A 21,314-nucleotide genomic window follows, 5' to 3' on the forward strand; every position below is an offset into this window, starting at 1 on the left:
AGCATCTAGCTCATGGACACAAAGCTCACAAATAATTTACCACGGCCACGTTCTCAGGCCCACCCAGCTCATCAATGAGCTCATCAAGGGTGTTGTTGGGAAGGAACAAGCTTGATATGAATCAATTACAGTAAAGCATCTATCCCATGGACACAAAGCTATAAAAATACTTTACCTCGGCTACATTCTCAGGCCCACCCAGCTCATCAATGAGCTCATCCAGGGTGTTGTTGGGTAGGAACAAGCTTGATATGAATCAATAACAGTAAAGCATCTAGCTCATGGACACAAAGCTAACAAATAATTTACCTCGGCCACGTTCTCAGGCCCACCCAGCTCATCAATGAGCTCATCCAGGGTGTTGTTGGGAAGGACCGAACCGATCTCCTCACACATGTCCAGGAGTTCTTGCTTCATCAGGATAGCCCTCTCGTAGGCGTCCATTCCCGGCAGAAGCATGGAGTTGGTCGCTACAAGAAAAATAAATTCAAAAGTTTTTAACAAAATGGGAGGAGATTGATGGGTAGTAATTGCAGTTTGGAATTTCGGCAAGCTTGGTGGTTAAGTGGTCAGACATCCCCACTAGTTTATCGGAGGCTGTGAGTTTGAGTCTCGTCCAAGTAAAGCTTGCAAGTTTTTCAGACAACACTGAGTATATAATGTATATAAAATCACTTAGGAGAACGGCTACAGCCCAATCAGAATATCGTAAGTGTAACCTTTTTTCGAGGTTGATCCTTATGTTTTGTATTCTTATTCTTGTAGAAGCTGTTTATTTTCAGTTCAAGAAATGCTTGGTTTCTGGAATGTATTTGTTTCTATGAAACAATAGCATTTTTACATTTTTTCATAATGACTCATGACCTGCATTGACCCCTAGATGACCTTTGACCTCAAATTTCTGAAGAGTTGTCATCAACCCCCACCCAAGTAATATTAAAATCCATCAAATTCTGTAGACAAAGAAACATTGGAACAATGACATCTAATGACCCCTACATGACCTTTGACCTCAGTAATCCATTGAAGAATTGTGTCCTCCCATCCAAAGGTCACTGCATTCCTGTTTCATCAAAATCCACGAAAGCATGTAGGAGTTATACATTTTTGTCAAAAACTGAACTGAAACTTTAAAGCTATAGTCCATCATTTGCAGCTATCCGAAAAGTAGCTGGCGTAATTATTGTTGAAAAACATACTTGGTTGAAAGATAGTAAGGGGACTAAACTCCCTGTGAAATTATTCTTTCTGGCAAGCTGTCATTTTGAAGTAATCAACGAAAGAAGGCCTTTCCAACGGTGCTTCTTAAGAAGCACCGTAGGAAAATTTAAATTAGTTGTTCGTTTTGTTATTCGGCGCAGCGCGCACAAGCATTGGAACGACGCACAGGCGCGCGCGGTTGCTATAATTCGTTGGATCAGTGCGCAACATCGCGTAAAGCTGCAATTCAAAACAATTCGAAACATGATTTAGCAACTTTTGATTTTAAATTGAGATCCTAGAATGCTGTTTTTCTCGGAATATGAAGCTGAAGCTGAGCTGAAACTTCATCAAGTAAGTTGTTCAGTATCCTTCATTAGATTTTGAACACTTTTGTTGCTTCAAACGAACAAAATGCACTAATTACAAAGGATGGACTATAGCTTTAACATACATACGGGGCTACGGTCACAAAGAATTTAGGGCTGGTAAGTGTCTCTCAAAGCTTCATTTAGGCGACACAAACATGAGCTTCTTCACTTGCCTGCAGGTATTGATGACATGGTGGCCAGGGTGTTGGGCAGTCTGGGTTTCGTCAGGATGCCTGCCGCATAGAGGGCGCTGTTCATCTTCCCTTCCAGGTTACGCATCATCGGCAGGTTCTTATCTTCGGCTTTCTTTTTCTTCTTCTTCTTCTTGGTCTTCTCTTCTTTGACTTTGGATTTGCGAGTCACCCAGGGATCTGTGAGAATATCAAAGTTTCACACCGTTGATGCAAACAAAAAACTTTCCTTGACCACAGAGAGTTTAATATACAGTAAACTCCGGCTAAGTCGGCACTTTCGGGACCCGAGAATTTGTGACGACTTACGCGCATGCCGACATCTGCTGTAAGTCGTCATTTTGCCGACTGACATGAATGGCCTTTTTGCACACAGGATTCAGCGCACTAATTGGCTTCGATTTACCCTGGTTTATCTCCTTAATGCTTGGGTTGAATACAGCAAATTAATCCTCAAATGTTATCATCACGTTTGGGAAACGGATAGTAGAGACCACTTGTACAAAATAGTAATAGGTACCTTCACAGTTTACCACACATGCATTGACTGCATCATTGCACTTGCAGGGTATCGACTGCATCATTCAATAAGACGACCCCAAAAATGGACAGAGCGCATGCGTACAGACTAGAGGGGGTACTGGTATTGATATGCTCACACGATGCATGCAGTAGGAAACCCTTTTGGCTTGGCTGTGCAGCGACACCGATGCAGCGATCACGAGCGCGCCGTGCCAAACAATTTTTCACTCGACACTTCTTGCCAACCGCAGTACAGAAAGTCGATGCATATGCATGATTAATTCAATGCCGACTTACACAAAGGATTTTGTTACCCTTTTTATGGAAGGGGGACCGAGAGTAACACTATGAATGGTCTTTTGCACGCATGATTCATTGCACTATTAATTGGCTTCGATTTACCCTGGATTATCTCCTTAATGCTTGAGTTGAATCCAGCAAATTAATCCTTGAATTGTATCATCACGTTTGGGGTAATGATAGTGACTTACACAAAGGATTTTGTTACCCTTTTTATGGAAGGGGGACCGAGAGTAACACTATGAATGGTATTTTGCACGCGTGATTCATTGCACTATTAATTGGCTTCGATTTACCCTGGATTATCTCCTTAATGCTTGAGTTGAATCCAGCAAATTAATCCTTGAATTGTATCATCACGTTTGGGGTAATGATAGTGGAGACCACGATACACATGTGTACGTGCACAGTAACAAATTAAATACGTGCGTGCTCCGGTATATACCACGCACGCATTGACTGCAGCAATAAACATTCAATAAGACGACTCCCAAAATGGACAGAGCACATGCGTACAGCCTAGAGGGGGGTACTGGTATTGATATGCTCACGATGCATATGCGATGTATCCAGTAGGACACCCTTTTTCGACACCGATGCATGCAGCGATCACGGGCCGTGCGAAACCACTTTTCACTCGACTCTTTGCCAACAGTAGTACAGGAAGTCAATGCCATTGCGTGATTTGTTGAATGCCGACTTACACAAAGGATTTTCTTACCCTTTTTATGGAAAGGGGACCGAGAGTAACACGACGACTTGAGCGAAATGGCGACTTATAAAAGCCGACTTAGAAATAAAAAAATCAATGGAAGTGCATTACAGACAATCGGGACATTAGTCAGATGGCCGACTTGAGCGATTTGACGAGTTGTACGATGTCGACTTGGCCAGAGTTTACTGTAGATTTCTCTCATAGGACACTATCTTCGTAGGAAAACTACAAATGTGTGTTCAACGCCATCAGGTGCGTGAGCACGCAGTGTGCAAAATGTTCTAAATATGCGCACATGTTGCTCGAAATTTCTTCGTAAAACGGCGCAGCCGATGCGCGTCACGAAAACTTGATGCCCAAACTGCCGATGCATATGGCAATCTGTAAGAAGTGTTGTCATTTGGAAAGAGACCTATTGTCAAGTAAACCCAGAGCCAAATTGTGAAGCTTAAAATACAAAAATAATTTGTACAATAATATTACTAAGCAAACTGTTGTCCTGAACAAAGTCTGTTGAGAACCATCACCAATTTTGACATGTCGATAAACGTGAACTTTAAATAGCCATAACTTATCAACGGAATGTCTGATTGAAGTGCAACAGACAGCATTGTAAGGAGAAATTTATTCTCTTTCCTAATACCTGCAAACCCTCATTTTCATGGGAAAAGAGATTCTTTTGTGGGGAAGAAATCTCAAATCAACATTGTTGAGCTGCAGAAAACTTGAAACGTCCTGCAGATACAATGCGTGTGGATTTATACACTACTTGTACACTTCTTGCTGGAAAGCTGAATCGGGTTTCATCTGGTGACAAAATGCAACAAAGTTGGAACGAGAACCCTAATAAGAACCGTAGCATAGCTGAAAGGAGTACCCTGCTGAAAGCAACAAAATGCACCAAGATGCAACAGTGGATTTTCTTTGGCAATGTACAGTGTACTGCATAAACCAGCCTCAGCACTACAGTTTAAATAGTGTCCTGATGATAGTAATATTAATGTGGTGCTTACAATGTATATAGCGCTTTATACCAAAACTCTCAAAGCGCTTCACGATTATTACCCCTGTTCATCAGGCAATGAGACCAGTTTTGCAGCAGCTCAAGATCAGCGCATTCTGGTCTCTACAGGTACATTCTGGACTTCACAGGTACCCATTTATACTCCTGGGTGGAGAGAGGCAATTGTAGTAAAGTCTCTTGCCCAAGAACACAAGCACCATGTACCTTGTCAGGGTTTGAACCCACGTACCTCTGCACGAGAATCAAACACCATAACCATGGGACCGCAGTGCTTCACATATTTACGTTGACTGCTAAATCCAAAAGTATATGGTAGCTTTAAGCATTGATGCATCATTTGTTACATTTAGCAGGGTTAGGATTAACCCTTTCATTACCACATTGTTTATTGACTTGGCTCTCCCCAGGACCAAATTGTTTGCTCAGTCATGCGCAAATCACTAGAGCGTGAACAAAATGACCACAAGTCCAAAACTCACTTTCTTCAACCCAGATTTTCACTGCCAAGGAGTGATTTAAATCATAGGTGTTGTGTGTAAAGTTTGTTTCTCGAACCTTCCTCTTTCATGTGATGTAAAAATGAAGTCCATATGTGTAAATATAAGAAAGTTATGCCTGTTTGTTCATGTGGTTCCATTTATCAAACTGCAAGCCATTTCACCACATGACCAAATGGCACTCCATACCTCAATTTGTGAGTGGATACTTCTAAAGCACTTTTCTCATTTTTTTGTAATGGCAACACTATGAATAAACTACACCATTAGAACGATCCGAAAACACTCTTTCAGCTGGTATATGGTTGATGTATGGGCGGCCAAACATGTCAAAATGCCGCCTTTCTGAAAAGTAGTGCATATATCTGTGTTGAGGGTGTTCTGTGTGTGGTTTCCTGGTCGACTAAAGTCGCCCATGGGAACCAGCAGGGGGGTTCTTCTTGTCGACAAAAGTCGCCCATGGTAAGGAAAGGGTTAAACAAGATTCAGAAGGAATAAAGTTCAGACTTTACTCAACGTACCGTCATCAGAGTTGTCCCTGAATGGATTGAAGTCGTCCTCGTCATTGGAGGACCCCTTGGAGGACACATCGTCATCGTCACTGTCACTGTCACTGTCACTGGAGGACAGTAAGATGACGTCGCTGTCGTCACTCTCGCCGCCCGTGTTGTTGCTGTTGCTATTGCTGTTGCCGTTGAGGGGGCTGTTCTCTCGGCTGTCCTCTTCCCACCAGTGCTTGGGCTGCTTGGACTTGAGGCCGTTGGTCAGTTTGTCTGGAGGAAAAAGACAAAGACCAAAAGATGTTCAAGACTTTGAAGATGATGCCTTACATTGGTGCACACTTTTTACATCATTTCAGCCGTTTCTGAAGCATATACAGGGTGAGGCAAAAAGTGACCCGGACTAATAGTTTGTTTTCTCAAAAAGCAATCAAATTTGATACATCAATGAAGCATGTGTTAAAAGAGCATGTTCTTGCACTCAACTGAAGGAAAAAAGAATTACTGAAATTGATCCATGCTATCAGCAGTTATGCAAATAAAAAGAACTTATTTTTATAGCTGTCCATGGAATACCATTGGAAGCTATTGGCCTATCGCCGTTTGCGAGTTAGCCACGCCCCTTAGACAACACTATGGAATTTTGTATGTTTAGTTTCGTTTGTCTCAGATTCTGTGCGTTCCATGTCCATTTGTGTATCAGGTTATTGGACAATATTTCACAAGCTGTGTTGACACGATTCCACCGCGATAGGTTAATTACAAATTACACACAGGCTTTCAAAAACAAACAAGTTTTAATCGTTTGAGTCAAGACTAAAACATTATTTTTACTGTCAGACTTTGTGTTTTGAATATGAGGAACAAGTCAACTCTTGTTTTTTTTCCTCTGAAATATTGATGGCGATTATTGTCTCGTTTTCCTTTGCAAGTTTTCGTTCGATCATGGAGGTGGGAAAACGTCCATGTTTCATTGTGTTTAATGGGTATTCATCAGTTCGTAGAACAGTAAACTATCAGGGGTGGACAGCTGAATTTTTTATCTTTTTTTTTTTTTAAATAGACTTGGGAAATAAATAAAGTATGCAAATTACGGGACAAAAAGGGGAAAAAAAGGGGACCTTTTTTTGGACTTACCCTCTACCAGAAGAAGAAAGACAGAATATGAGGGGTTTCAAATCTGGTAACTGGAAATTTAGAATACTGTGCCAGTGTGGAACACATCTGAGCATGAACGCATAATGAAAATGGCACCTCAAAATATGGGGTGCTGTGGTCCAATGGTTACGGTGTTCGACTTGTATGCCGTGGTACATGGGTTCGAATCCTGACCATGGGAACATGGTGTTTCTGCTCTTGAGCAAGGCACTTTACCATTCTTGCTTCGTCCTTCGGATGGGACGTAAAGCCGTAGGTCCCGTGTGTTGTGTAATGCACGTTAAAGAACCCAGTAACACTTTTCGCTAAGAGAAGGGATTTGCCCTGGTGTTTCTGGCAGCGGCTGCAATATGCGGCGCAGCACCTTGTAAATCCTTATAAGGTGTTACATAATGGGTCTCATAGTTCTCATGAACTTGAGGGCCTCCGTGGAAAGCAGTGCCTTGCACTGATCAGAGTTTACCCTCATTAAAGGGAAAATACAACATTTGCAAACATCAAAAAATAAAACTACCAAATCATTTTGAAATACCTTGCTGGACTGTTAGTGAATGACAGTGTAAAGCATCCTGTAAAATCATGGCACCTGGTATACTGTCATTTTCAAGAAAAGTGTTTTTTTTTTTATCAAATGGTCGGCCGACCAGCGTTGGAAAAATTGGCTTTTTTTCAAATACTGGCCCCAATTAACCATCGCACTTGTTTGCAATCGATTACACACCTATGAACAGGTACAAGCCAGCTAGACTGGTTCCCTGACCTTACAATTCCCCAATGTATGTAAACTGCTCTGTTTCTTCTTATATGGAGTCAGGGAACCAGACTACAGGAAAATGATTGTTTTTCTTGGTTTTTATAGCATTTTCGAACCAAAAACTTCAAAAAAGTCAGTGTAACTATATTTGCTATATATTTCCAACCCCCCCCAATTCCATCCATTTCTGAAAATTACAGCAAAAGCAAATGATGTATATTCCCTTTAAAGATGATGTAAAATAAAAATTAATTTAAAAAAAACCAATTTTTGAAATTGCAACACACACCTCTCTTTCTCTTGACTCCTCGACTGCTCTCGCTCCAGGCAGGGCTGCTGGCGCCGCTGTTGCTGTTCAGATTAAACATGCTGGCCGTCTTCTTACGATTGGGAGCTGGGAAGTGCTTCTCAATCAAGGTACTAAACACACTCCTGATGGGAGATAAAACAATTGTCAGTGCTGGAGTTCAGGTTGGCGCAGTGGTTACTTTCCTCACCTTCCACCGCTATGGCCCGGGTTCAATTCCTGCCCTGGTCCACATGTGGATTGGGTTTTCAGTCCCTACCTGATTGCGTGGGTTCCCCCCAAAGTATTCTTCTGGGGTTTTCTTCCATCCTCTAAAACTGTAATTTCTTCTCAATGTCTCCTCTCTTCTTCTCATTTCTTCTCAATGTCTCCTCTCTACAGGTTTGTCTCAATGTCTCCTTTCTACAGGTTTGTTCAGGCCTGCGAGCTACAGTGCCTAGGGCGCTTTTGCAGAATCCTTGGTTTCATTACCAGAAACAATACAACATTTATAATTTGATTTATATCACCCCGACGCAAAATTCCATCTTATAATAGTTTATGCGGTACCCGCTGCCATGTACATAAGATTCCAACCAGCCAACCGATCCCGTTAGCTCAGTGGTCGAGTGGTAAGACATCTGCACTAGAAAGCAGGAGGTCGTGGGTTCGAGTCCCACCCGAGTGATTTTTCCAACTTTAACTCGGGAGGTAACACACTGAGTATACAGTGTTTAAACGTCGATGAAGGGCAAAACCTAATTTGAAATACAACATTTAAAAAAAAGAAGAAAAAAACCAGACAAAAAAGAGACAAATCGTAAATATTGTGCCTTGTTGCGTCTGACAGGTTAGGCTTAATGAAATATCTGAAAGAAAAGTAAGGCACATTTCAGATTTTTATGAGTATTTTTGGGACTTACTTTGCGGTCGAGACAAAGTCGTTGAGTTCTCCTCCTGCTTCTTCTAAGGCGTCCAGGGTTCGAGCCTCACCCGTGGACTGCAGACCAATGACTACGCACTGTAAGGAGACAAAGACATCCAAGGTACAATTTTTGAATTGGTCAGTATAATAAGAAAAGTGCTCAGACAAAATGATAGCCCTAATAATGAAGCCCTTAACTCTTTCAGTGCCAAACTCGTACATGTACGAGGTATATTTGTTAGTACAAAAGCGCCAACCTCGTACATGTACGAGGTAATGTTCGTACTTAAAATTGCCAAACCTCGTACATGTACGAGGTAGAGTAAATATGTTATCAAAAGGGGGTGCTCTCGCTCTTTCTAATGGTACCATTTTCATGCATGTACGACATGTATTTATTTTTTCATTCGAGTTCTTGCGAGAGGGCGCAGCACTTAATCTCGTATTTTCTGCAAAAAGTGCCTTGTTCAGGCCAGTGTTTCAGGGTGTATCACTATGTTTGTGACTACTTTTGACTTTCCAATATATCAAGGATATACCAGAGAGCAACAACAAATTTAGTGAGTAAAACTTATTTACTTTTTGTTTTACAGAATTTCGAACAATTAACAAAAACGCTCGAAGTTGGGCACTTTAGGGTTAAACTTTTCAAATTTCGCGGTCACTGAAAGAGTTAAAGAAGGTTTGGATATGAAATATCTGTATATGAAGGGGTGAAATATTAAAATATCCTGATATGAAGAGTGTAAATATTAAAATATCCTTATAAAAAGAGCGTGAATTATTTATATATCCATAATCCTTATGTGAAGAGGGTAAGTATTTAAATATCATTATTCTGAGGTTGAGATATTAAAATATCCTTATACGAAGAGGTGAAACATTAAAACATACTGATATGAAGAGGATGAAATATTTAAATAACCTTATATGAAAAATATAAAGATTAAAATATCCTTATATGATGAGGGTGAGATATTAAAATATTCTTATATGGAGAGGGTAAATATAAAAAAGATCCTTACATGATAAGGGTAAACTATTAAAATATCCTTATATGAAGAGGGTAAATTAAAAATATCCTTATATGATGAGGGTAAATATTAAATGATCCTTATAATTATGATGAGGGTGAAATATTAAAATATCCTTATATGGAGAGGGAAAATATAAAAAGATCCTTAATATGATAAAGGGTAAACTATTAAAATATCCTTATATGAAGAGGGTTAATATTAAAATATCATTATATGATGAGGGTAAATATCAAAGGACCCTTACATGATGAGGGTGAAATATTATGAATATGTATGAGGTGTAATAATAACCACTGTAAGAGTTGTTACCTTGCCAATCTTGACAGCTTCTTTGGCCAGTTTGACAGCATGCTGCACCTTGGCAGCGATGCAGAGATACTTGAAGAATCGCTGGTGGGCCGACCAGAACTGACCCCACATAGACTTACGCATGCGCTGCTCCGCGCCGATCAGATCCGCGGCCTTGATGAACCTCTCCCGGGCGGCTAGCCACTACAGAAAGAAAAAGGAAAAGAATTGTAAGCTTCTGTAAAGGTACATTCATATTCAGTGTGAGAGGCAACGCAAATGTCAAAGGGCAAACTCACGGTTACTCACGTTACATTTTTGATGTACTTTTGAGTTTCCTTGGGCTGTAATTACCTTACTGAAAAGATTTAATGACTGTTATCCCCATGGTAGATAGAGTAGACCTAGACCTACCTAAGCACCAAAGATTACAAGAAAATGTAACGTGAATAATTGAAATTATGCATCTTGTTTATCATACATAACACATTTTTCTGGATGTCATCTTTGGTGCTTAGGTAGGTCTAGGTCTACTCTATCTACCATGGGGATAACAGTTATTAAACCGTTTCAGTAAGGTCATTACAGCCCAAGGAAACTCAAAAATACATCAAAAATGTAACGTGAGTAACCGTGGAATTGCCCAAAAGTTTCTGACTTATCAGCAAGAGTTCGCGGCTTTTTAACAAGAAAATATACTTCACATTCGCCCTGTATGAGGCATGAACCGGCCTTGATGGGGCAAAAAAAGAAAATCTATGGAACTGTTGAAGCCTATTATACCAACAAAAGTTCTGGATCTTTTTAAAGGGACATTACGTCCTGGGATACGCCTAATTCGGCTACAAAGTGCATTTTGAATGAAAGGATGTTAATCCGAAAGAAGATTTAATAGTAGGATATAAACATCCACACAACTATCCTTCAAAAAACTGGGCGTTTTGGTGTTATTCTTGTGTTATTCCTGTGAGAACAAATTTTCGGGGTCCACTTTTGCGATTCCAAAAAAATGGGCTGTTCAAAGCTACTGCTGGTTGTGATACCACCCGTAAAGTGGTTGCCTTCTGCGGGCATGTAAGAAACATTTGTCCATTGGTGCCATGTGTAATTTATGCGACACACACAACTTGTATCGTACATTGAATGAAAACGGCAGGAAAAATGTATGCTTACTCCGTCGTGTCTGATGTAAACAACTAGGGTTTGTTTTTAGTCTTTTCTCGTAAGTCTAATAAGACATTAGGTTAGCTTCTTTTCAACTAGACCTTTAAACAGTATAAGTAAACAATCCAAAACATGTAATTTTCGGGGATTTCACGTTGTAGCGCCCCTTTAATCGTGTTCAAACATCTAATTTCTACAACTGTTCGTGGTCGGAGATCAAGCCTTATCAGCAGTACCCGATGCCATAGTTTGTCATATCACTATGGCAACATGAGATGCACATCGCCACTACAACTTGAGATGAACACAAGTGCCTGGTGGCCAGCATGGATACGAAATATAGCTCTTTGCACCCCTGTTTATCCCTTCACAAGAATAGTTGAAAATCTTACCAGACCGACGGCCTTGTTGTAGATTTTCTTGAACTCTACGCTCAGCTTGACTTCGTTGATGTTGAACGTCACGCCTTGGAAGCTCAGCTGTCTAGCGATGTACATGCCTCGCAGCTTCATATCCATGGCAACAATCTCCATGGCACCAACACCCCTTGAAATAGTTTTAAAAAGGCATTGTAAAAAAACACAATAACACGTTTGAGAGATCTTTACGGATACTTATTGAGCTTAGACAAGCTTCTGTTTTAGGAAAACTAGTTTGGGACCTGAAAGTTTAGATAGAAAATGACTTACAGGTCATCACGGATATGCATTGCTTTTAACGGATTCTTGGATGTAACAACATGAATGACTGGGAGCCAGTCTAGTGATTCATGATAAGGTTAATATGAGCAGTGCGTTTTGATGATGTTCATGCTGTATTCTTGACATTTTACTGGAGTCAAAGGCCATTACAAGGCAATCACAAGTCAATTCAGAAGTCAATCACAAAGGGGATAACCAGCAACAAACGAATGCCTACGTCACGGATCATTTGACTAGCTTGTGAGTTGTCTTGAGACTGGATGACTCAATAGGACTTGTGAAGACTTGCGATGGACCCCTCATCACAGCACTGTCTGTTATCAGCAGTATTTTACTCTGACTGGATGTTTGAAATTCACAAACTTTATGAACAGGAAAATAACAAACCTCCTCTCGACGGCCTGAATGAAAGCGTTGAAGTCTGGGAAGGGTGTGCCTTTCCCCCAAATACCTAGCCGGGACATGTAGGCCATGTTCCTGGGTTCAGAGGCACCTGCAAAAAAAAATCAACAAACATTACTCGCTTTAACCCCTTAACACCGGCTGACGGCTCTAGACGCAGCTCGATTAAAGCCGATAAGCCAGGGGACTGCTATTGCTGAATTCCTGCTGCATAGCGCATCCATTCATAGACAATGGCTGAATGCCTGCATGTACAGATTCCACTCAAAGTGCAGCTTTCTTGTTCAAAAACCTTACGTATGACTAGTTGAAAATTTTTTATTGGAATTTCAATAACAGCACTCAAATTCTACTGCAGCCCAATTGAGTTCAGTGGATTTATTCATTAAATTTGCACTTTGGCATATTTCCAGTGGGGTCCCGGAAATTACAGTTTTAGTAGTGGAAGAAAACCCCAGAATGACATTTCGGGAAAACCAACGGAATCGATATTAAAGGGACGTGTTTGCACCAGTCACAGCAAAGGAAGGCCAGAAAATTACTGCTACACCAATTAGATACCCCAGTACACTATACTTTTCAAGGTAACGTTAAAACAATGTGATTTTCTTTCACTGGCAGAACACAATAAATCGTCATGTCCATGCAAAAAGGTGTATCTCCTAAAATGGGCCGTACGTGAAACACGAGTTTCAGAATGTCAAAAGGTTGTATCTCTGTTAAAATAACCCGGATGTACACACAAAGTCAATGGACGTTGAGATACGACCTTGTTGCACGGAGCGTATACGCACGAGATACGACTTTCTTGCAGAGTGGAGTTACCACCTTGTTGCACTGAAGCTACGAAATGTACAACATCACCAGGTCACGGAAGACTTACTATGTTGAGCAAACTGAGATACCCAGTGTTGTGATTGTTTTTATAAATTTCACATATCATTTTGCACCAATCCTATCTTCACTCCTAATAGGTTTTTTTTTTTATAATAATATCTCACGTCCGATATTGGGCCTTGTCAGGTTAAACAAAAAGCAGCAACCCTATTTTGTCCAAACAGTGATTTCTACAAATTTTTCAGAATGTTTCACTTGATAAATGTCAACAGAAATTTTAACCAAAACTCAACATCGAAAAAACCTACCGGTTGCACTGCAGTAGACCACCCTAGCCTTGGGCAGCTGCTTCTGTAGCTCCAGCACCGTCAGGCCAGTTTTGGTCGGCTTAGCGGAACCCACTGGGACAAGATTCTTGGCTTTGTGGCACTCATCAAAAATGATCTGGTTGAAAATTGCTAGTTAAGGGTATTTTTCAAAATACTCAGCTTTTATACTTTCGCAAAATTTGAGAGAAAAACCAGATATTTTCCCAGCCATTTCGATATAAGATATTTCAATGGAATGGAAAAGAAACAGTGATAGCACTAGGAATGGTAACAGATATATATATATATCAATAGTGATAGGTATAGTATAGCGATGGGAATAGTAGTAGTAATAGCATTATATACCAAGAAGTAGCAATACCACTGTAAATCAATATACTTAATAAAAATTATGTCTCAGATATTCTTTCGGTTATACAGGTGAGTAAAAAAAAGCAGAACCCAAACCCCAAAATTATATTTCATATTTAACAAAATATATAGCACCAAAAATAATGACTGGAAAGCTGATTTCATAGGCTACTTTTAGACACTGAAATTGCTCAATCTGTTCAAACAATATCACCATTTAAACACAATGATCCTAAAACCTCTTTTGTCCAAAAATCTGATTTCAAGAATCGTCGTCATAATTGTCTTCAAACATCATCAGCGATAAAACCTCAGTTTAAAAGTTAAAAATATTCAACAATGTCCTTTTGAAGGCCCATCTTTTTAAAAAGAAGTGGATTTCATATATCATATTATTTGCCTAACCAGGGTTGTTAATAAAGATTTTGTGTACTACAGTTGTTGAAACAAGTATTGTGTCATTTTCTTTGTTGTTCCAAACAGTAATAATACACAATAAATTGCTTTTTTTTTTGACGAAACAGGTTTAAGGGTCACTGCGTTATAGGGTCACTGCAATATTCTTTGAACGGATTGACCAATTTCATTATTGTTTTGCCGCGCGCATTCTTAAAGACAAGGCGGGCGCACATTTTCGTAACTTTATCAGAGCAAAACAAACAGGCACGTAGCCAGCAGCTGGATTCGAACCCCTGACCCTCAGATCATGAGTCACGAACCCTAACCACTTGGCCACACTGCCAACACAACATGAAGTCCAAAAGAACGAAAATATAGGCCTCAGAACAATATTCAATTTTGGAAAGGATACAACTCCATCAAAGTCCTTGCCGCACCAGCGCAACAGCTGCTTGAGCCTCGTGTCATACTTGTGGGTGGCCTGGCTCTCACCAATCAGGGACGAGTAGGTGGAGAAGATGATGCCCTTCCTGACGTAACCGTTGGCCTGGGAATTGATCTTCACATACTTGAACTGTGGACATACAGGAAGAAGTAAAGTTTCAACAAAAAAAGTTTCTTTGGCATTTTTTTGGGGTTGTGTAAATGATGGGGATATTCTCATGCACTAAAACTGATATTCCTTTGCAAAGTTAAGGGTCGGAGAGTCACCTCAGCTGACACCACCCGGTCATAATTAGGGTTTTTGACTTAATAGGTCCCCCGCAATCAAGGAATCACTCCCTAGGATATAAATGTTACTACGTGTAGACAGCATACATGGTGTTTTTTGTCTTTTCATTTTTTCAGAATGGTCCACTTTCGGGTACCTGAGGAGCGAACCAGTGCAGTCATTTGTTCATGTGGTGAAAAGGATTGCAGTCAGATCAACAAACAGGCATCACTTTCTTATTTTTGCAAATATGGCCTTGATTTTTACATCACATAAAAAAGTAAAGTTCACGGAACAAACTTTACACACAGCACCTTTGATTTGAATCACTCCTTGACAGTGAAAATATGGGTTAGAATGAGTTTTAAACTTGTGGCCAATTTTCATGCACTAGTGATTTCCTCATGCACGACTGGAAAGCCCACAATGTAAGCTTTCATTTGGTATATGAGACAGCTCTATAGCCCTTCTCGTTGTGGAGATATGACGAATTGGCATTTTAATTAGTTCCATGGAGTTCAAATTACACAACTGAGAAAACAGGCTTTGAAATAGCTGGCTCGGTTGTAGATTTGGGCATGAAAAGCTCACTTTTAATCTCTTAGCAACCAACATGTTCCTGTTTTACTATCACTTTTAAACTTTGGATATTGATTCTACAATGATTATTTTCAATGAGTTTTGGGAAAAAGAGACTTTTTGAAACTAGATTACTATATTTTGGCCAATTTGCATATTGATTAAAATGATAGTTTTTAGATGTAAAATAAAGAGAACAATGCACACAAAATAAGGTTAATTTTTCCCCTTCAATTTTTCTGTGAATGAATCCTTAAACTTTAAGTATCAAAGATGTCATTTAAGACAAAAAAACGAAAATCAAATTTTGATGAAAAATTTCACCCTCTCAACGTTCAGCAGGCCATTACACGTAAAGGCATAGCACAACTTATATCACCTTTTCCTGGAGCGGGTCACATATCACGTGTTTCGGGACAAGCCTTACGCTAGCAACCCCAAGCACCGGAATGGTTTGGTGTCTTTGTGCCATTCTCACCCATTGTGAACAATGCACTGGTGCTGAGCGTCTCTTACGTAACTATGCAAGAGCTTGCCCCGAATCATGTGATTAGCAACAGTGTCTTTGGTCAGGAGAATTCAAAGTTAAAATGTGTCAAGCATTCTGAACAAGTCAGTGTACCAGGGCTTTTCAAATTTAAATTCCAAAGGGTATCCACTCTGTTCATAAATACCCCTCACCGGCAAAGAAAGTACAGTTGGGGGTGACCAACCAACATTATCTTGCCTGACTGCAATTTTGCCGTGACGCGCGGCCATACCACCGCGTGTACATAGTACAAATCCCCTGGTGTACGTGCGTCACACAAAAGGAACAGTGTGTGTCAACTAGCTAAATGTCCCACCCATGGGACGTCATTGCTAGGTAAAAGGGCGCCCTCTTTCGTTGGCGCACGGAGCCCATAGGTCAATCGCAAATGGCTTATTTGGTTTCGGGAGAGCGAAGTCAAATAAACAATGTGGTAGGGAGAGGGTTAATACATACCTTGTTAAGGGAATGGACTGGAATGTTTGCACTGATGTCCTTCAGGTCTCTCATGGCGTCAAACTTGAGATCGTTGGACACGCTGAACCTGTTAACACGTGACAAAAATGAATAAGACTTGTTACACAAAATGCAGAAAAAGCCTCAGTGGGAGCTACTACAATAGACAAGGGAATGACCATGGAGACTACTTCGTTTTACATCAGTCAATGTTTGCTGACGAATCCAAAACAAACTGGCAAACAAATTCAAAGACATGACCTGTTTTATAATAAGAAAAAAATCCTAACAGTTCGAGGCCTGAGCGGACGTTTAATCTTAGTGGATCTTTCTCAAATGCTAGGATTGAAAAGTCAGTATGCAGTTTGTAATGCAGTCAGTATGCAGTTTGAAGCAGTATGTTTAAATTCTCTCAGAAAAAAATATTAAATAAAGGGTACAACAAAGCAGACTCGACAAAAGACATGACCCTTTCTTAAGTCGGTTGCAGTGTTTGACTCGTGTGCTGTGGTGCATGGGTTCGAATCTTGACTGTGGGAACATGGTGCCTCTGCTCTTGAGCAAGGCACTTGACCATTATTGCTTCGTCCTTCGGATGGGACGTAAAGCCGTAGGTCCCGTGTGTTGTGTAATGCACATTAAAGAACCCAGTAACACTTATCGCTAAGAGAAGGGGTTTCCCCCGGTGTTTCTGGCAGTGGCTGCAATATGCACTGCAGCACCTTGGGTCTCATATTTCTCATAAACTTTATTTACCTTTCTTTAATAATAGACTTAATCTCCAGTGCCTTGAGTACTTAATTGTTGGTAGATACGTGCGCTATATAAGACTCCATTATTATTACAGTCTATGCTGTTCTTAAGATGCTGAGCACTACTGCCACGCAGGCTCCACACTCACCAGATTGATCTCTTCCTTCCCAGCAGATAGTTCTCATGGATGATGCCCGCTATAGTTCTGCCTTTGCCAACACCGGCCCCATCACCTGAAGAACAAAAGGGAACAAAACTCAGTACAGTATTGCAGACAGACAACTGTAAAAAAATGCACATGCGGATCTTTTGTCACCGTTTACTCTTATATCCCGGCGTTTTCCAATCTGATGTACATGTACATGTACCCAGCTCTTTGAGGCAAAACAAAGTGGTTTACAATATGTAAGGCGTTCTGGCAAAATGAGACACAACTGGGCAGAGATCGATATGAGGGTTTGCGGGTATTAGGACAGAGAATTAAATTCTCCTTTCAATACTGTTTGTTGCACTTCAATCGGACATTCCCTCGATAAGACATGGCTGTTTAAAGTTTACATTTATCGACATGTCAAAAAAGTAAAATACTAAGAAAATGGCCTGTATAGTTTTGATTTTTGTATTTGTAACAATGAAAGATGCCAATTGGTTTTTCTTTAAAAATAGTTTTATTCCACATATTTTGTACTATATCTTTAATGTGTGTGCAGTAAACATAAGATTACATGAGAGTAATGACCCAAACGTTGCACAGTAAGGATATCTCAGTGCTGAAGAATGTGGAGTGACTTGCATGCTATTTGCTTGTAAGTTTCTTCACGTCATACCAACGTATATGTCATTTTTCTGCTCTTATGGGAATTCGGTTTACTACTAGTAAGTACTCGTTTGCTCGGGAGCAATTTCTTTGCAAGTACTTGAGTAGAAAAATCCACTACTCGCCCAGGCCTAGTCTTAGCCTTACCGATGAGATAGCCTGCCCTCTCCCCACTCAGCAGCATGGTCTCGTGTTGTTGGCAGGCGTAGGTGATGGACTCGAGCTGCAAGGCCGACAGCTGTCTCCGGTCAATGACCTCTTCAGGAATGCTGAGCCGGTAGTAGATGTTAGGGGGCTGCACACTGGCCATGGAGCTGGTCTCTACGACGGGGTCCGGGTGGGGTAGGCCTATCCTCACTGCAGGATAAGGTAAAGGGGGAAAAAAGTTGGTAATAACCTAACCCCCAACATGTCTTCTATAGGCACACTGCCAAAATGCAACAAAATGCAACTTGGCTGAAATGCCAACCCTGCTAAATGCAACAAATTGCAAGTAGTGGATTCCGTTGCATTGTGCAGTGAACCCAGTGCATACCAGCCTTGGCACCAAGCAGTTACCCTGCTAAATGTAACCAGATGCAACAGTGGATTCTGTTATATTGCCTTGGCACTATGAGCATTACCCTGCTAAATGCAACAAAATGCAACAAAGCACGGGGACTTGAGTTGTCTGCTATTAAAATGCAACAGTATGCAACAACTTTTTACCTTTGTTACTTTCTGTTACATTAATAGCAGGGTTAGGGATAATGCCTTAAAATGTACTGTCTGTGCAATTTCTGAGTTTCGACCAATTTTTTTAAAATTGAGCCATCATCTTAAAAAAAATAATAAATTGGCCTACATTTAGTAATGTGTTACTTTACAAATTTCAAATTTGGCCGGTTTAATTCGGGACAATAACTTAATTCTTGCAAATGAGACTGGTTCCAAGCCCATTTGAGAAGCGACAGGAACCAGCCTACTCGACAGGTGGGTCTGTGGGAAAAGACAATCCCCCCCGCAATAAAAAAAGAAACCTAAAGAAGCTTTTTTGTTTATGAAACACTCAAAGATGGAAATTTGTTAGGAGGAAAAAAAAATTAACTTACTGAAGAGCGTGCACAAAGATATAGACCCCGTGTATTGACATTGTGTACAAAATTGGATGTTGTGGTCGCATGATGCCAACTTTCAGCAAATGGTTCTCTTCTGAACTACATGTTTATCTATCTCTTTGAAATGTGAGTGGTTTAAAAGTGGTGACAAATGCAAAATATACATGTAGGGTGTGCTTACGTTTGGATGGCATGTAGTTGGCGTAAGTCTCGGCATGTCCCATGTTCTCTTCTTCCTCATCATCTATGTCCTCCTCCGCTGGTTTCTGTGTACACACAGGGTCAGAAAAGATATTAACACTTGTGATTCCTGCTAAATCCAACAGAATCTGACAACAGCATTGTATGATGCCTCCCAAATCAAACAAATCTTACAACACTTAAGTGTAACACTTGCTGAATCCAACAGAAACCAACAACAGCAGGATGTGAAGCCTGCTTAATCAAACAGAATCTGACAATAACAAAGTGTGATGCCTGCTATATCCAACAGAATCCAACAACATCGAAGTGCGAAGCCTGCTGAAACTAACACAATCCATCAACAGCAAAGTGTGGAGCCTGCTGAATTCAACAGAATCCAACAACAGCAAATTGTGATGCCTGCTGAATCCAACAGAATCCAACAACAGCAAAGTGTGAAGCCTGCTGAATCAAACAGAATCCAACGGCAGCAAATTGCTATGCCTGATGAATCCAACAGAATCCAACAGAATCCAACAATATCAATGTGTGAAGCCTGCTGAATCCAACAGAATCCAACAACAGCAAAGTGCGAAACTTGCTGAATTTAACATAATCCAGCAACTGAAAAAGGGTTCATTTGAAGGACAGAGGTTTTAATCTATTTTCAGTCCCTATTGTGACCCTAAGTGTAGTAAGTCCTTCAGTTAAAATAAGCCCAAATACGCAACAGACACAAATATGCGATATACGTGTATGCGATGATAGCTTTAAAAGTAACTCTCTAGGGTGTGGAAAAATAATATTAAAATTGGAGGATTCAGGATTATTTGGGTTAAGGTTAAATTGATTGGAAGGTAAAGGATCTCAGATGTTTCAGTTGGTCAGCTAATTCTTACCTGAACTTTTGGTGTCACACTTTCCAACTTGATGTCGTCATTGGACCACAACCGCGACACGTCTTTCTGAGTCAGCCCCTTGTTGATCGCAGCGGCATTGCTTCCCAACGGCTTATCGGCCCTCCGCCCGGGGAAACCCAGCGGCATATTGCTGGTGCTGGGAACCGTGTTCAGTAAGTCGCTCAGGCCGGCGGGCGCCGTCTTGATTCGGGAGAGCATGCTGCCAGACTTGCCAAACCCCCCGAGGGTGGGCATGAGGGGCGGTGGATTCTTGGCGGGCGTGGCGATGGTCTGGAAGAAATCCGACTTGGAATCGATGGGCGGGATGGGCGACGGGGTGTTGGACACGACGGGCTTCCAGGACCGATTCTTGTCCATGACGTACACCGTGCCGGAGTTGGTGCCGGAGGAATGTGTCAACTTGGGGATGGCGCTCTCCATATCTGGCATCTGACAAATTCCAATGGGTTAAAGCAAAAAATAAGCCACAACCTCAATAACCAATAATTTTCCCCAATAAACCTCTCTAATTGACCTATGTGACTACATCCAGGTACATGTACTGGAAGGTTGGCGTCGCCATTGTAGTAGGCAAAGCTCGTAAAGCGCCGCGTGCAGTAGGTAGCAGGCAAGCCTTCAAAGCTGTGAGGGATGGCAAAAACTGTGAGAAGAATGAGGAGCCAACGCCCAGTGCTGGGTCGACACGATTATGACAACAGTACATGGCACACGTAGTGACCATTATGCCATCTGATACAGATTTGGTGGTTATTTTTAAGTGAAAAAAAGCTGTACGATCTGGTTTACAAGGTACCAGGTGGTTGATAACCAAATGCTTGCCTACTGCAACAGTGGTCGATCAGGAGGAAACTATTTTTAGTGAAAATAAGGCCTACTGTCTTGTGTACAATGTACGACATGGTTGCTAATACGATCGGACCATATGTGTACAAAATTCCATTATACAAAACACTATGGTCCCAATGCTCTATCAGAATCGAACATGCAAGCCAACCGCGGCAAGCTCAGTGGTAGAGTGGTAAGACGTCTGTACTCATAAGTAGGAGGTCACTGGTTTCAAGTTCCACCCGAGTATTAGTTTGGGAACGTTTTTCTTGAAAAGCTACTTAAGTGTAAAATGCCTTTGAAATAATCTTGGTGAAGAGCAAACAAAATTGACAACAATAATTTTGTTGTTATTGTAATATCAACGCTGAACAAAATCAAGAAATAGGCTGCACAGTACTGCACCATTACATGCTGCAAAACCTATGTTCCCAGTGTGTACAATTCTGTTGCTTTGTATCTTGTATACATCTTTTAAACGAAAATATCCCT

At 40.9% G+C, this 21,314-nt stretch overlaps 1 protein-coding gene across 1 annotated transcript in view; it reads right to left on the reverse strand.

The window, feature by feature from the left end:
* Positions 1-309: 309 nt before the first annotated feature.
* Positions 310-21,314, reverse strand: part of LOC119727038 (protein strawberry notch homolog 1-like) — a gene marked incomplete at its 3' end in the record, with an annotated part of 28,176 nt that continues 7,171 nt past the window's right edge. The window contains 15 exon segments of the mRNA XM_038198928.1: positions 310-470; positions 1,745-1,942; positions 5,342-5,593; positions 7,522-7,664; positions 8,442-8,539; positions 9,790-9,972; positions 11,325-11,478; positions 12,021-12,126; positions 13,181-13,316; positions 14,364-14,525; positions 16,228-16,315; positions 17,129-17,213; positions 17,945-18,154; positions 19,076-19,160; positions 19,977-20,426. Coding sequence (XP_038054856.1) covers positions 310-470; positions 1,745-1,942; positions 5,342-5,593; positions 7,522-7,664; positions 8,442-8,539; positions 9,790-9,972; positions 11,325-11,478; positions 12,021-12,126; positions 13,181-13,316; positions 14,364-14,525; positions 16,228-16,315; positions 17,129-17,213; positions 17,945-18,154; positions 19,076-19,160; positions 19,977-20,426 — 2,511 coding nt within the window.

Source organism: Patiria miniata, unplaced genomic scaffold (genome assembly GCF_015706575.1).
Source record: "Patiria miniata isolate m_02_andy unplaced genomic scaffold, ASM1570657v1 HiC_scaffold_2, whole genome shotgun sequence".
In the NCBI taxonomy this organism is placed as follows: Eukaryota; Metazoa; Echinodermata; class Asteroidea; order Valvatida; family Asterinidae; genus Patiria; species Patiria miniata.